Source organism: Oncorhynchus tshawytscha, linkage group LG15 (genome assembly GCF_018296145.1).
Source record: "Oncorhynchus tshawytscha isolate Ot180627B linkage group LG15, Otsh_v2.0, whole genome shotgun sequence".
NCBI lineage: Eukaryota > Metazoa > Chordata > Actinopteri > Salmoniformes > Salmonidae > Oncorhynchus > Oncorhynchus tshawytscha.
In genome coordinates this window covers 3,441,795-3,457,880 of record NC_056443.1, presented here as the reverse complement: position 1 = coordinate 3,457,880, position 16,086 = coordinate 3,441,795, and the positions used below count along the sequence as shown (strand labels likewise).

Genomic DNA, 16,086 nt, shown 5'->3' with positions numbered 1-16,086 from the left:
CACTAGGCTCCCCTACAACAATGTGACACACGCTTAGGGGCCAAAGAGCCCAGGGAGATATGCGTCAAAGTCCCACAATAGCAGCTTGTTACTGTTAGCAAACCCAGTCTGAGAAACGATACTGACACATCCAAAAATTGGCGGATGGGAAAAACAGAGCAATGCTGCTTTTTAAACAAAACCCTAAATGACAGAAGACACCATACTGAAGAAAGAGCCTGGTTTCGAACTCTGTGCCGATTAGCATTTGGCAGGCGCTGCAGACTGCTGTAACTGCGAGTGAGTTCAGTGAGCGCTTTTCTCCTGGAGGGGTTTCCCAGTCTTGTTTTCAGGGCCAGGTGGACAGAGACCGGGGCAGACAGCTCCTCCTCTTCTACTCCATCCCTCTCTTCTCTTTCTCAGAGAGACTGACACACAAGGCTAAACTCAACTGTTATAGCTGCTTTCCTGAGGATGTCTTGGATTAAGACAGACTTCCTCTTGCCCCAGATGAGACATAAAAAATCCGTTAGTTTGGTTTCAGAAGCAGAGGCGCCCAGCCGTAAACCTACCAAACTCTAGTTTCAGCAATAACCACATCACATATCCACAGGAATTTCCATTTGTATGAGAATATGGTGGTAGAGACTGTACTGTAGGTGAACTATAGCATAGCGTTCATGGTCTGATTATAAGTCAAGGAGCATACGAACCTCTGGTCTCCTGCCCCTGTTGATGAAGGCACAGACAGGACTGTAGGCACCACTCCCACAGATGAACAGATGGGTTCTGTTGAACGGCTGGACCACCCGGATGAAGTTACCACATCCATGCTGCGGAGAGGTGGAGAGGAAATTGGTTAGTACATGTATGAAATCAAAGTATCCATACATCAGTCAATCAATCTATCATGTAATGTTGCAGGTTCAACAGCAAAATCCTTCCAGATTGCAATTGTTGAGAAGGTCATAAAGCTAACAGTGGCTAAGTTGTGTTTGGTCAGGGCCTATGCTTCATAAAGAGCAATTACACAGTTCCAAATGGTTAGCTACCAATGTTATTCCAACTTTGCTCACTTGCTACTTATGTACTGTCATTAAGTACAATCATAATCGCTATTTCCAGTTTGCTCCCTGGCACTGGTAGAGTGGAAAAAAGGGTGTCAACAGTGAAGTGATGTTTCGTCAAAGCCCTGTCTCCTGGGCTGAGTATATACAGCCCTGTGATCTGATTACAGACCCAATCGAGATCTTTCCCTCTTCAGCAGGAGGTGGGACTGGCCTGAGCACTGGGCTTTGTGCGTAATAAAAACTCAGACCGCGGAGCGAGCCAGCAGAGGAGAAGATCATCCAGGGAGCCATTAGGAACTTGGCCATCCCCACGGAAACGGAGCAGCTGCGCCCACTCACACTCCGCACACTAACTCCGCCGAGAAAAACAATGATACGTCCAACACCACACACCCTTCATTCCCTCTCGCTTTTTCACTTTCTTTCATTCCCTCTCCTCCTAGCAGATAAACGCCCTTCAGACGACTCCCTCCATCAACTCTACACACCCCCCACTGCTCAAATCCAATAGCAGATTTACAAATTAACTCATTTCATGTCCCAGAGCTTGCTGGGGTTAACTATCCAGCCACAGGTCCCCTTCAGAGACAAGCCAGAGCAACTGTAGTAGGGGATTTAAAACCAGGCTGATGGCCTTTAAGGGAGGATCATACAGTGAGGGAACTTTTAAACATGAACTTAATCAATCTCATCCTTTTATACATACAATAAAGGAATATTTCTCCCCAAATGCCATATGTGGTCGTAGTCTGGAGGCCCGGTGACCCCAGATTCTATCGTAAAGGAGGAATTGAATACACACACACACACACACCAGGAGGGTAACCATAACAACCTGACAAGGGCTGCGATTCAGGAAGACAAATAAAATGTCTGGGAGAAACTGCATTCTAAAAACCGAGTTTAAACAGAGAGAAAGAAAGAGTGAGTGAGAGGTAGAGAGAGACAGTAAGAGTAAAGCGAGAGAGAGAGAGGGGAGAGGCCGAGACTGCAAGATAGAGACCAGGCAGGGCTGTGAAAGAGAGGGATGGAGGAGTAGAGGCGGAGGAGGGAGGTAAGCCGACCACTGGGCTTCTCCACATAGAGACGCTCAGCCAAATATTTGTGCGAGGCTGTCCACAGAGCCGGAGCCGTGACTCTAGGCAGCACTAATCACCCTCCACTGACTGGAAACAGCTTCTTCTCTACCCCTACAGTACAAGTCTATGGTCCTACACTCTAGTACTGTACAAGACCACATCTCTCTGTCATGGCGGCTGTTGTTACTAACTACGACTACTAGCTTCATAACTGTACACCACATGAATGCCTTTGAAGTCACAGTCCAAATAAAAAACAGACCAACACAGTCCACTAAAAACAATGGAACAAAAACAGAATGTTTGTCCTAACATGCAAAACAGCCTAATTAGTTACAGAAAACTGAATCACCAGCTGCTGTTTTGAGGTTGTCGATGTTGTATATGCTAATACAGAGACTCAGTGCAGTAAGGGATCAGGACTGGTTATGGGATCTGTTGTCAGTCACAGTAGTTAGCGTACTGCTTTGATGCTTGTTTATTTTCTCTGGGTGGATTTGAGCACTCCTATGCCTCATTCAACTATCAACTAACATAAGGAATGCCAGGAGTCAATGACTCTCCTCAACTCCACATCTGCAGCCCCACGCGTTTGGAACCCAGGATGCTAGCACATGCTAACACATGCTAATGGAGAAGGACCAGAGACTTGATCAGTATAGTGTGTTCATTCATTTAGTTAGCGGTTAGCATCACACATGACTTTCAGTGGTTTTAGTTAGCAGTTAATGCTACATATTGAGTGTAAGTGTTCTTACCGTGGGGTCCTTGCCAGCCATTTGGCATTCCTCAATCTTGCTAACAGATGCAGGCCAAAACACCTGGTGAGAATCACAGAAAACATCTTCATTAGGGACCATTGCACATCCTGGTCTTCTTGGAAAGTTGGGATTTTTTAAAACCCAAAAACAATGGACAGCTTGTGGAGCGGAAGGAAGGAAGAGATGAGAACAAACTGACAAACTTCACTCACCGTAGCCACTTCCCAATAGGGACGCCCTACACCGTAGCCACTTCCCAATAGGGACGCCCTACACCGTAGCCACTTCCCAATAGGGACGCTCCACACCGTAGCGACTTCCCAATAGGGACGCCCTACACCGTAGCCACTTCCCAATAGGGACGCCCTACACCGTAGCCACTTCCCAATAGGGACGCTCCACACCGTAGCAATAGGGACGCCCTACACTTCCCAATAGCGACTTCCCAATAGGGGACGCTCCACACAATAGGGACGCCCTACACCGTAGCGACTTCCCAATAGGGGCCCTACGCTCCACACCGTAGCGACTTCCCAATAGGGACGCTCCACACCGTAGCGACTTCCCAATAGGGACGCTCCACACCGTAGCGACTTCCCAATGGGGACGCTCCACACCGTAGCGACTTCCCAATGGGGACGCTCCACACCGTAGCGACTTCCCAATGGGGACGCTCCACACCGTAGCGACTTCCCAATAGGGACGCTCCACACCGTAGCGACTTCCCAATAGGGACGCTCCACACCGTAGCGACTTCCCAATAGGGACGCGACTTCCCAATAGGGACGGAGCGACGCCCCTACACCGTAGCGACTTCCCAATAGGGACGCCCTACACCGTAGCGACTTCCCAATAGGGACGCCCTACACCGTAGCGACTTCCCAATAGGGACGCTCCAATAGGACTTCCCAATAGGGACGCTCTACACCGTAGCGACTTCCCAATAGGGACGCTCTACACCGTAGACTTCCCAATGACTTCCCAATAGGGACGCCCTACACCACAATAGGGACGCCCTACACCGTAGCGACTTCCCAATAGGGACGCCCTACACCGTAGCCACTTCCCAATAGGGACGCCCTACACCGTAGCCACTTCCCAATAGGGACGCCCTACACCGAGTGTACTTCCCAATAGGGATGCTCCACACTGGAGTGTACTTCCCAAATCATGAGGGATGATAACTTAGGGTCTCACAGTAAATGCTATATTTCCAAACACTGTAGTGTACTTCCCAATAGGGAGCTTGTACTTCCCAAATCATGATGGTCTAATGCTGGGAGCTTGAAGGGTCTAATCAGGCAATTACTTTGCAAATGGATGTGCTACAGCTCTCTCTGGGGTAAACTAAATGCATTCCCATCTGTTCTGCTCTTCACGCCTGTCAGTTAGAGACAGGACGGCTCCCTCTCTGCACACAGAGATACAATTAGCAGGGAACTTCTGTTACAGAATCACAGAACTGCATCAAGCACCACTAAGATGTGTCATATTTTGCTCCATGAAATGGGTGTGATCTAGCTTATAAAATGTACTATATTTGAACTTAATTACCACCATTACTGCTCTTGTATAATTAGCATAATGTATTCAGCCACAATCTGCCACGTGCAAGGAACGCTAAATGAGATCAAGGTCGTTTTGTCTCCTTTAGTGTGAGCTTGATAAATAGGATGGAAAGTAATAGAACTCATGTTGGTATCAGACAGAGTTATGAGTCATCACACCATCATACTGTAAGGCAGATGAAGTCAGTATCCTGCTATATCCATTCTCTACTTACAATACTATCACAACAAACAATGATCAACTAAACATTTCCCTGATGCTGCAAGGAAAATCCTCTTAGCAGTTTAACGGACTGCTCAGAGGAACTCACCTTGAGTGTCCCATGGGTGATGTTGTTGATATCCATAGACAGGACATGGTCCTTACAGCCTACATACATCCTGTCCTGGTCCTCGTCCATCAACAGGATCCTGTAGTCCATGGCCTTGTCTGACAGACTGTAGTACTCCATCGTCTGGGAGGCCTGCAGGTCTGTGGGATACACAAACGGACAATGTTATGGTGGGAAATAATGAGGGATCTGTTGCGTTTACAGCAGGACTATACCAAGTCAGCTAACACTGACTAAACTAGTGCATAAAAAGGTGATTGCATCTGTTTTGCAACACATGCAGTAGATTCCACACAACAACTTTCCAGCAACTTTATGAACACTGGACAGTCACGGTGAGCAAAAGAGATCTGTGGAAAAACCATTGACTTGGTTGTCTCTCTGACCGACCAGCTACTGAAAAAGCCTGTATTGCCCTAAAGCAAGAAGGAAGAAGTAAACGTCCTCTGTCTAAGCGTCCAGAGCTCTCCATCCAAACCATCAAAGGCCTTCACGCCAAAGTCACGCATATTCATCACTATTGACAGGGGCAGGGGGGGGCAGGGGGAGGAGTTGAGAGCAAGTTGATCCTTCTTCCTTTTCTTCTCTCTAATCAACAAACAGGCTGGCTATGCTCTCCTTGAGGCCTCCAGGCTAAAATCACTTTTCATTACTCTATTCAATAGCAGTGCTTTTGAGGTCGAGGCCCTTTAATCCTGAATGAAAGCTGTTTTCCAGTGCCTCACCTCACTTGCTTTCTGATCATGGATGTGTGTTTAGTGCTGTTGCAGTATGGAATAAAGCCAGAGTTGTTTACATGAATAAGTACAGTTTCCCACGCCTCTTCACTCTATTGATCTTGACAATACCTCTATAAGCATCCTCACATCCCTATTTTTTTTTACTTTTACCCTCTTTTTCGTGGTATCCAATTGGTAGTTACAGTCTTGTCCCATCGCTGCAACTCCCGTACGGACTCGGGAGAGGCGAAGGTCGAGAGCTATGCGTCCTCCGAAACACGAGTCAACCAAGACTCACTGATTCTTGAAACAAAGCCCACTTAACCCAGAAGCCAGTCACACCAATGTGGCAGAGGAAACACCGTACACATGGCGACCGTGTCAGCGTGCACTGCACCCGGCCCGCCACAGGAGTCGCAACAGCACGATGGGACAGGGGCATCCCTGCCGGCCAAACCCTCCCCTATCCCGGACGACACTGGGCCAATTGTGCTCCGCCCCATGGGTCTCCCAGGCGCGGCCGGCTGCGACAGAGCCTGGACGTGAACTAGGATCTCTAGCGGCACAACTAGCAACTGTGATGCAGTGCCTTAGACCACTGCGCCACTCGGGAGGCCCAAGCATCCGCATTTTGCTACACTACAAGCATTTCGCTACACTCGCATTGACATCTGCTAACCATGTGTATGTGACAAATAAAAAATGGATTTATCCTACGCCCCAATCAAATGTAGAGAAATCAACTTTGCCGATATTCTTAAAAAAGCACAAAGCAGTCGGTTGGTGTATCATGTATAACTTTAGGCATGACCATTATCTCACAGCGCCTAACGAACAACACACACAATGCTTTGTTTCCACCGGACTCAAATCTAATACGAAGGCCCTTGTCAAACTCCAACAAATACAATGTGCATTTAACAAAGAGAACCTCTGGAAAAAGGAGAAGATCACGTGTCCAAAGCTTTAGAGGTGAGGAGATAGGGTCGCATTGGGCTCAGGGTGATATTGGGCTCAAGGCAATATTAAGTTCAAGCCTTTGGCTCATCAGGCTACAGAGGTTCAATGGCCTGCTCTGCCAGAGATCAGGGAAGCCAGGCGTGCCACCAGGGGTGAAGGAGTAACTATAAGAACTAATTAAAACCATGCTTCACTCCAAACCACTCTTACCTACATCCCTCCAGAATAAGCAGGCAGGAGAGATTTAAAGACCTTCTTGGAAAGGGTTTTATTTGATCTTTTTCTTATGCTTGAGGGAAAGGAGTGTTCAGTTTACAAGCCTGCGGGCTCCTGCTTCTGTTTTTCCTGGAGCAAAAAGGTGCTGACTCTCACTTAATGATTCCTGTTTACAGAAGGGTTTATTGTAGCTCTGCTCAATGTGGATCTGGAAACCCCCCTAAAGTCAATGCTCTTGATACAGTCTGATTCTATCCATATTGTCCCTCTAGAACATTCCACAAGGGGAACAAAGTGTTCAGAGGTGTGTGGGGTGAGGCGGCCCGGGTGAAATAATGATAATAAGTTAATTAACTCTGTATTGTTTTCTCAGTGGAGGAATTGGACACTTTCATGTTTCCTACCATGGGTGGAAGCCCTAACTAAGTCCAGTGTTTTGGGGGGGAAACAGCGCGGCAGGCGTGCGTCACATGACCCCGCCGCCCAGCTGATCCTCTGTGAGGCGAGCATAGCCTCTGGTGCATACCATGGGATCCAGTGTCTGTCTGCTCATCATGACACCAGCGGGAAAGACAGGAGTCATGCCTGGGTAAGCAATACAGCCTATCAAAATGTCACAATAGCCGTTGGTGTACCGCACCTGCACTCTCTGAAGAAAAAACATGAAGACTCACTTCAAGCGCTTCTCCACCATTTTCTTCCTGAGATGCATGGGATTTGCACAATTTAGCATGCGTCTAATTTATAATGAGATCGGCTTACAAAGAGAGATGGTGGCAGGCAAGTCTGTGGATGTTTATTCTACTACCCATTAACCTTTGACCTGATGGGATCGGAGGTCATCCTTGTGGGACGAGTTAAACTTTTGATGCCATTACATTAATACGTGGCTGTGGAAATGTAATCTAAACTTAAACTATATAATGGCTGTCATAGATCAGTAATAATGAGTCCCGGAAGTATCGCTTAAAGCATTTGGAGGACAGTGGCTGGTACATGTACAGTACGGTCTGTTACCATATAAATCATTGGGTTGACAATCAAACCCATGCTCTTACGATGAGTTCGGGCCTGTTTATTGAAAACCAAATGATCAAATGGGAGCTCCCATATGCTCTCATCACAATGAATTTTAAATCCATTAGGTTGTAGTAATATTTATTAGCCATGGGCTTAGCCTGCATTCCACTATGATGACATCACCAGCAGAGACCCTGAGTATGTCATAAGTGTTTGTGGATATAATTGGCTGTATTGTCCTCGTCTGTCCAGTCTGCTACGGATGGTGCTGTTTATGTAGACTGGATTCACTCAGATGTGGCTTGAGGAAAAAACGGGCTCTAACTGTTAAACATAATGAGTAAGAATGTTGGTCATTGTTATTGGCTCGCTTGAAGTATTCAGGGGATCGTAAAATGAGAGGACACCACCCTTGACAGTAAGACGTTGGGGAGGTCTGGTATGTAGGTTGAGCTGCTGTGGTGTTGACGGAGGATGAAATGGCATATCCCTTGTTGTTTAGGCATCATGGACAGGATACAAAAACATTTCTGCCCCCGTTACAGAACACGCCCGCAGTAGGAGAACGCAGAGCAGTGTTGAGGACTCAGTAGAGGATTGTGGGTAGTCTATTATTTATGTGGGCAGGTGGGCCGTACCTTCCCCTGTGTGCCTCCTGGTAGGACTCCAGAGTTCACTTTGACTGTGAGCGTTCACCCATGGGGGCTCCGCTGTGCAGGAATAGTGTTCTGACCAGGCACATTCACCCATGGGGGCTCCGCTGTGCAGGAATAGTGTTCTGACCAGGCACATTCACCCATGGGGGCTCCGCTGTGCAGGAATAGTGTTCTGACCAGGCACATTCACCCATGGGGGCTCCGCTGTGCAGGAATAGTGTTCTGACCAGGCACATTCACCCATGGGGGCTCCGCTGTGCAGGAATAGTGTTCTGACCAGGCACATTCACCCATGGGGGCTCCGCTGTGCAGGAATAGTGTTCTGACCAGGCACATTCACCCATGGGGGCTCCGCTGTGCAGGAATAGTGTTCTGACCAGGCACATTCACCCATGGGGGCTCCGCTGTGCAGGAATAGTGTTCTGACCAGGCACATTCACCCATGGGGGCTCCGCTGTGCAGGAATAGTGTTCTGACCAGGCACATTCACCCATGGGGGCTCCGCTGTGCAGGAATAGTGTTCTGACCAGGCACATTCACCCATGGGGGCTCCGCTGTGCAGGAATAACGTTCTGACCAGGCACATTCACCCATGGGGGCTCCGCTGTGCAGGAATAACGTTCTGACCAGGCACATTCACCCATGGGGGCTCCGCTGTGCAGGAATAGTGTTCTGACCAGGCACATTCACCCATGGGGGCTCCGCTGTGCAGGAATAGTGTTCTGACCAGGCACGTTCACCAATGTAGTGGACTGCGGGTTGCAGAGCAGCCGACCGCTGCAGGTGACCGCACAGTAATATCTCTAGTCCCTTTGAAGAGTGGTTCATTTGTGAGAGCTTGGTCAAGTGGAAGCAGCACAAAAACCTTCAGTAGGGGCCAAGAGACCACAACGGTCATTCAATATTTAAGAGTGGTGGTGGGTTGCGGGCTTCGCATCGTCGTACACTGCCGCAGAGCAACTACAGATGTTATCTAGTCTGAGTGAAGTAGTCTACATATTTCGCATGCAAGACTAAAACCCAGATATAAATCCATACTAGCGGTCACCCAAGACATCAGGTCAGAGATCCTCGATGGTGAGAATGTAACTAATGACCCTAATGGATACACATTCACCGTGACATTACAGCAGGATCTCAGATGATCTATATTTCATCAGCTTATTAACACACTTTCGATTCACATTTGCATTGATCCCCAGTCCAGTGAACCTTGTGCACGGAGGGCAAATCTGTTTTAGACAGCAGACTTTTAATCCAGTCTAAAACCCACCAGGAACGTCTGATGACATTACCAGACTACAAGCTTTGATCATCATTCCCTATTAACAAGTATTCTGTAAACTAAGGGAGGATAGCAGAGAAAGGCAACAACCGTCCTGCATGCCACATAGTACTGTCCAAAAGGCAGTTGTGATGTCAGTCTGTAGAATCTAAGTGAAGGATTTGGGCAGCAGCAGGGACTTGTCCTTCCGCCCATGATGGTATTACTGTAATTAAAATCGTGGAAGAGATTGCAGTGTTCATTTCATAATTGTATAAATGTAGATGGGATAGGCCTCGTCTTGTTTCACGTTGCTGTGATTACATTGGGGGGGGTTGTACCACCACAGAGAGTAAGTCTCCCTCCGGCGAAGTGAAAACCCATAACACGGAATGACAGACTAACTCTCCCATTTGTTAGGCTGATCAAAGTAGTAGGCCTCCATGATCCCCACCAGTAAACAAGCCAGTGGTGTTTTAGGTTTGGCTCGCCATACAAGGAACAGTTTTATCACATTGCAGAATTGTAAAAATAAAGATTCAGCGCTGCTGGAAAGTACGCCGTCTGGCTTTTACAAGAGCGATGACTTTGTGGGTCCCCCCAAGACCAGGTTTAAGGACATGGAGCCAGCAGTCTGTGCTGGTCGGCCCACTGAGCCACCCGACAGGCTCATTCTACTCTCCCTTTCTCTATGTGCGGGGGGCACCAGCTGGGGACTGACACTCAGGCTGTACTGAGCCATGACACGTGTAGTCCAGCTGTGTCCAGGCAGGGTCAGGTGCAGAAAGAGGCATCAAAGGATCAGGATTACGGCATTGTGTGAACAGACAACTTCCTAATATGGATGTCGTACACGGTATAGGATGGTTCAAGCCAAGGCTCATCTGGGGCTGAAGTTTAAGAGAACCAAGTCTACAACCAAGATTTAATCCGCTCTACTCATAGGCGTACTGAAAAGCTAGACTAGGTTAAATGGTTAACTAGGCCTGTGGATTGAGAGTTCTTGCTGGATGTTGGCTACCTCGGTGTCTGAGAGCCAAAGGCCCAGAGGTCTTTAGACCCCATTAACACCACAGAGCCGGGCAATCACAAACCTCCCTTTGAGTCTCAGATTCAATGCATTCCTTTTCAAAATGGGCCACACCCTCAAAGGCCATCATGAATTCATTAACCACATGCAAATGAGGCATTGTCTATTTTCAACGACTAGGAGCTGTGTTCCACTGTTTTCAGGGGCAGGAGTTGGCGGATCCCAATCACTCGCCTTGATAAATATTGAAGCATGGGCTTAGTACACTTCCGCCCCCTGATTCATGTACCCACTGAAGATGGAGTGGGTTTCTTTATAAACATCTGACTTTAGACCTCTTGCCAAGTGTCGGTGCTCTTTGTGAGGACAATGCCACATCTCCTTGGGTTCAGTTCTGCATGGCTACACTCCTCTAATACAATGTTGGTACATTCACACATACTGCACCACTCACAACCTTTACCCTGGCAACTCAAAGCTTCGGTCTGGCTCTGGAGACGCTGACCCGCATGAGGACATTTCTTCCATCACCATGGGGATATAGGCCTAGCCTACATTACCTCTACAGTATACAGTGTTATGGCAGGTGGTATTTAGGCAGGTAAAGCAGAGGGGGCGGGTTGGGTATCGTGCCAGAGCATGGTCTTCTCCTTGTCCCCCTCGTAGAGAGGGACCACCCAGTCTGGCCAGTGCAGGGTGACAGTCATCTGGCTGTCCGTCTGTCTGTCTGACATTCACCACATTCTCGACCCGGCAAGAGGAGCAGGAGCACACAAACTCACCGCTCAAGTATCAACACACTCCTCTCCATAGACATACAGGGACTGCTTGTAAGAAAGAGGGACAACCGCTCGGTCGACTAACTCTCATCCCATCCAATGTCATCCTCTTCCCACCATTTTCTGTAAGTTACTGCATTATCTAGCAGTCTCCAGACATCATGTCAGGGGACTCGGTCATATGTAGGGTGACTATTCTCTTATTAGCCTTTAGTATGACATCCCCATCATTGATTTCTCACTCCATTTTCACTATGTAGGACACAAGGGTAGAACATGAGGTCATAGAATAATCTTTCTCCTTGGCAGTGAGAGTGTGGTTCTGCAGACTCTGCAGGGTGAGGTTACTCAGCACCAGTATCAGAGCAGTCTTCGTTACACAGATGACCTGCACTGCAGTGGCGTTGGGTAATATCTCCTCCAGGAGTCTGAAACTGGAGACGCAAACCAACCTGTCCATCACGCTAGCTAAGCGTTAGCCTTAATTAGCACCTGGCCTCTTCACCTGCCACAGCATCCCACCAACCCCCCCCGTAGGGCCTCTCATGACCTTTCACCTAACCAGTCCTCCAATTACTCCTTCACTCCGCCCGCAGATACTAAATCAATGTATTTTTACTGTCAGTTCAGCTACAGACCCCATGAGACCAGAGGGAGAGTCAATATTGAACTATAAAATGTGCCTTCCTGTATTATACTTATGTTAAAATGTTTATTCCATTCTACGGAGTCATTTACTTTACGTTCGTATTCTTATCCTCTATTGTTGCATTGTTGAGAAGGAAACTGCAAGTAAGCATTTGGTTGGACGGTGTATACCATGTGTATCCCGTACATACGACTAATAAAACTTGAAACTGTCAGGTTCAGGGGATGTTTAATAGACAGTACTGGGCCATGAGATTCTCTGATTTATTAGTGGAAGTGGAAGAGAAGCAAAGGCTGAGAAAGATGCAGGCGAATTGGGCGGAGATGACATGTTGAGATCGTCGTTTTGTTGGATTAAAAAGACTTTCCTTCCTGGCTGACATCATGAATGTCAAACGGTCATCTCATTGCTGTTATGGTGAGGGTCAGTGGTGTAAAGTACTTAAGTAAAAATACTTTCAAGTACTACTTACTGTAAGTCGTTTAGGGTATCTGTACTTCACTATTTTTGATTACTTTTACTTCACTACATTCCTAAAGAAAATAATGTACTTTTTACTCCATACATTTTCCCTGACACCCGAAATTACTCTTTACATTGTGAACGCTTATCAAGAGAACCTCCCTGGTCATCCCAACTACTGCTGATCGGGCGGATTCACTAAACACAAATGTTTTCTTTTTAAATTATGTCTGAGTGGTGGAGTGTGCCCCTGGCTATCCGTACATTTTAAAAATGGTGCGGTGTGGATTACTTAATATAATAAGGAATTTGAAATGATTTATACTTTTGATACTTAAGTACATTTTGATCAATTACATTTACTTTTGATACTTAAGTATATTTAAAACTAAACACTTTTACTCAAGTAGTATTTAATTGGGTGACTTTCACTTGAGTCATTTTCTAACAACATATATATACTTTGTCTTAAGTATGACAGTTGGGTACTTTTTACACCCCTGGTGAGGGTACAGAGAGTAATAACTGGTCACAGACATGCCGTTTCTTTTATTTTTTTACATTTATTTTTATTTTATTTTTTTATTCCACCTTTATTTAACCAGGTAGGCTAGTTGAGAACAAGTTCTCATTTGCAACTGCGACCTGGCCAAGATAAAGCATAGCTGAGATCTTGTTATGACCAAGATCTCAGAAAAGGGTCTTGACCTCAAAGGTTCAAATAACTCACATTTTGTCATTGATCACAACAATAAAATACACACATTTTCACTGGTATAATAAAAAGTTATTCCAAAAGAGTCACTCTGAGCCTTGTTCCATTGTTAGTGAATATAGAATAGTTGTGTGCAAGATAAAATATTTAATGATACATCTGTAAAAAAAAAACGACAGAAAAACGCTGAGAATACATTTCACTGAATCAATAGCCTAAATTCCCAAAGACCAACCGTCACCATTTCCATTTGACCTTGTGCATCTTCCAGAAGGATACCGTCTCTTCCATATTGATGGCCATGGATTACCTTTCAACATGGTGCACGGGATGAACACTAAAACATTAATCTGGGGGCGGCAAGGTCGAAGACAGGAATGTCAAAACACTGAGACAGGAAGAGAAAGGGGGAGAAAGGAGAGAAAAGGTATGACTGACAGAAGGCTTGTCAAACCCTGTCCGCAAACACAGCAGCCGTAGGCTTTGCTGCAGCCTGTACTCGCTAACCTTCACTGGAGAATGTCCTGTTTCTAACGCAATCAATTAGCTCGGCTAGCAACAGGACACATGCCTGGAGACACAAACAACAACCACACAAAAAACAACCCCAGTCAGCCTGGTTATTTGTATGTCTAAATATATCTCTCTGTAACAGTAATGACAGGTCACTGGTTTGCATAGCCTTAAACTCCCTGGAGCATACCATCACGGATTTGTGATTTCACTTCAAAGGCAAATTATGTTGCAAATTACAAGTTTAGATGCACTCTGGGAAAAATAATGTAAAGCAGATATGGGATGCTGTGTGAAATTATAAGCATTTTACTTTACTTCCATGCCCCTGAGCACTAATGCAGAAACACTGGTCCACTTTTGCCCTGCGTCAGCCCTGCCTTTAACGACCTTTGACTTCCTATTGACCCTGCTGACAACCATGCAGGCAGCAGTCTGTTTGACCTATCCAGGCTCTGTAATTGCGGAGGGGTCAGGGATAGAAGACAAAAGTGCAAACCCATAGAGAACACATTATCATGAGATCTGGGGCAAGTTAGGCGATTTATGATCAGGTTTTGAGGTTTAGGTTCGGCAAGGATAAAACCTTGAACATCAAACCACTGGCTCAGACCTTGCCATTAGATTTAAAGTTTGAGACATTATCTTACAGGAGGTGAATGTTACATTGGCAAGGCTCTGCTGTTTATCTTCCAAATGAGTCCTTCACGTAGGAATTCGGAAAATGTTTTACCTCGTTTCAATTCCACTGAATGCACCTCATGATTTTCCTCAGTAAAACGCCGAGGAGTCTTCGAGTTCAATCTGAAAGGGTTCAAACATTTTTCAGGATACCTGAAGTATTCCAAATATTCACTTAACAGTTCAGAGCCTCAATTTGTTTTATAAAGAGGGATGGAGAAAAAAAAACTGTCAGTTTCCATGGTGATTCAGGGAAAAATAGAAAGTAATCAAATGTGAAGAATTTGCATGCGCGCACACACCATCCCACAATTAAATAAACATACTTCACAGTTGGACGACCTCCTGATAGTCATTCTTTATGAATAATGAGGGCTAGGAGGAGATTCTAATGATGCATGATAAAAGGAGGAGCTAATCTCTGGAAGCTGGGGAACCAGAGCATCCGTTCTATGGTGAAAGGCTGTGAGACAGACGGCTGTGTGTGTGTGACGTCTGGTTCCGCTCAGGGTTTGGCTGAGAACAGGAGTAGCTCCCAGAGAGAGGGAACACTCATTACAAGAACACCATCTTAATCAATCTCCCACATGTCTCAAACTACAGCTACGCGACCAAGGCTCTCTACCAAGGCCTAGACCGAAGGATTCAAATAGACACCTGCTAAAACACACAGAGATATACACGGAGTCAGAAAATTTTATTTTTTTACATCCAAATACTTGTATATTTTCTTAAGCCTCATTTACACAGCGACACCGTGACCACCAGCAGGACAGATGACATTATTGACATCTTAAACAAAGACCAGCACCCACCCTGAGCCACACGTACCCTGTCAGTAGCGACAGTGACCATGACTCTCAACACCCACTGCCTTAGTGTAGAATCCTCTTCACAATCCGCCAGAGAGAAACAAAACCCAAATCATCCTACCAGGCCATATACAGACAGCCTTAGATGTGTGATAAGTACCATACAGCCATAGCCCTGGGCAGGCAACTCGTTAATACGGCCTCCTAACAATTAGATCAGGGCTAAAACATTGTCGTATTGGCTTGTAAACTCACTGGCAGGTGCAGAACGCAGCCTAACAAAAAGGTTGTGAAATGTTTCACCTGGGTCAAACAAAGTATCAACATGGCATGAGCCATCTTTCTGACGATGATCTGATGAACTGATGATCTAACGTTTTCTTCTATGCTCAGCAATTTGGCCAAATAAACCGGGATGAAATCCAGATACTTCATGTTCGAAAGTATATTTTGCGGAGTAAAAAGCCAAGACAGAAAAGTGAATTCTGTTTCTGATTAAAAGCATATCACCTATGTCACTGAATCGGGTTGACAAAGGACAATGCTATATGACCACTGGAACAGACACAGATTCATTTTCCACCTTAGTTGAAATTGAAACATTTCTCCATATAGTCTATGGCAGGGATTTAAATAAACAGATTATCGACAACACAGTGTTCTTGACTTGTAGTAGCCATCAAATCACGACGCCTAGGGCTCCAAATCCCAAAAGCTTTCTGAGCAGGTGAGGTGTAAATCTGACTGGGACAAGATAATCCTAACCCACGATTCAGCCAAATATTTTATTACATTTTCTCTGCGTTTGTCTGAATCCTGGC

General features: G+C 46.1%; 1 protein-coding gene across 4 annotated transcripts in view; it reads right to left on the bottom strand.

Annotated features, from left to right (window-relative positions):
- LOC112264580 (semaphorin-3C-like) overlaps positions 1-16,086 on the bottom strand; it is a 54,084-nt gene that overhangs the window by 14,463 nt on the left and 23,535 nt on the right. For all 4 annotated transcript variants that reach the window (XM_042297928.1, XM_042297927.1, XM_042297926.1 and 1 more), the window contains exons 3-5: positions 4,769-4,929; positions 2,887-2,949; positions 693-812 (exon numbers count right to left, since the gene is read on the bottom strand). In XM_042297928.1, the coding sequence (XP_042153862.1) occupies positions 693-812; positions 2,887-2,949; positions 4,769-4,929 (344 nt within the window). The remainder of the gene's footprint in view (positions 1-692; positions 813-2,886; positions 2,950-4,768; positions 4,930-16,086) is intronic.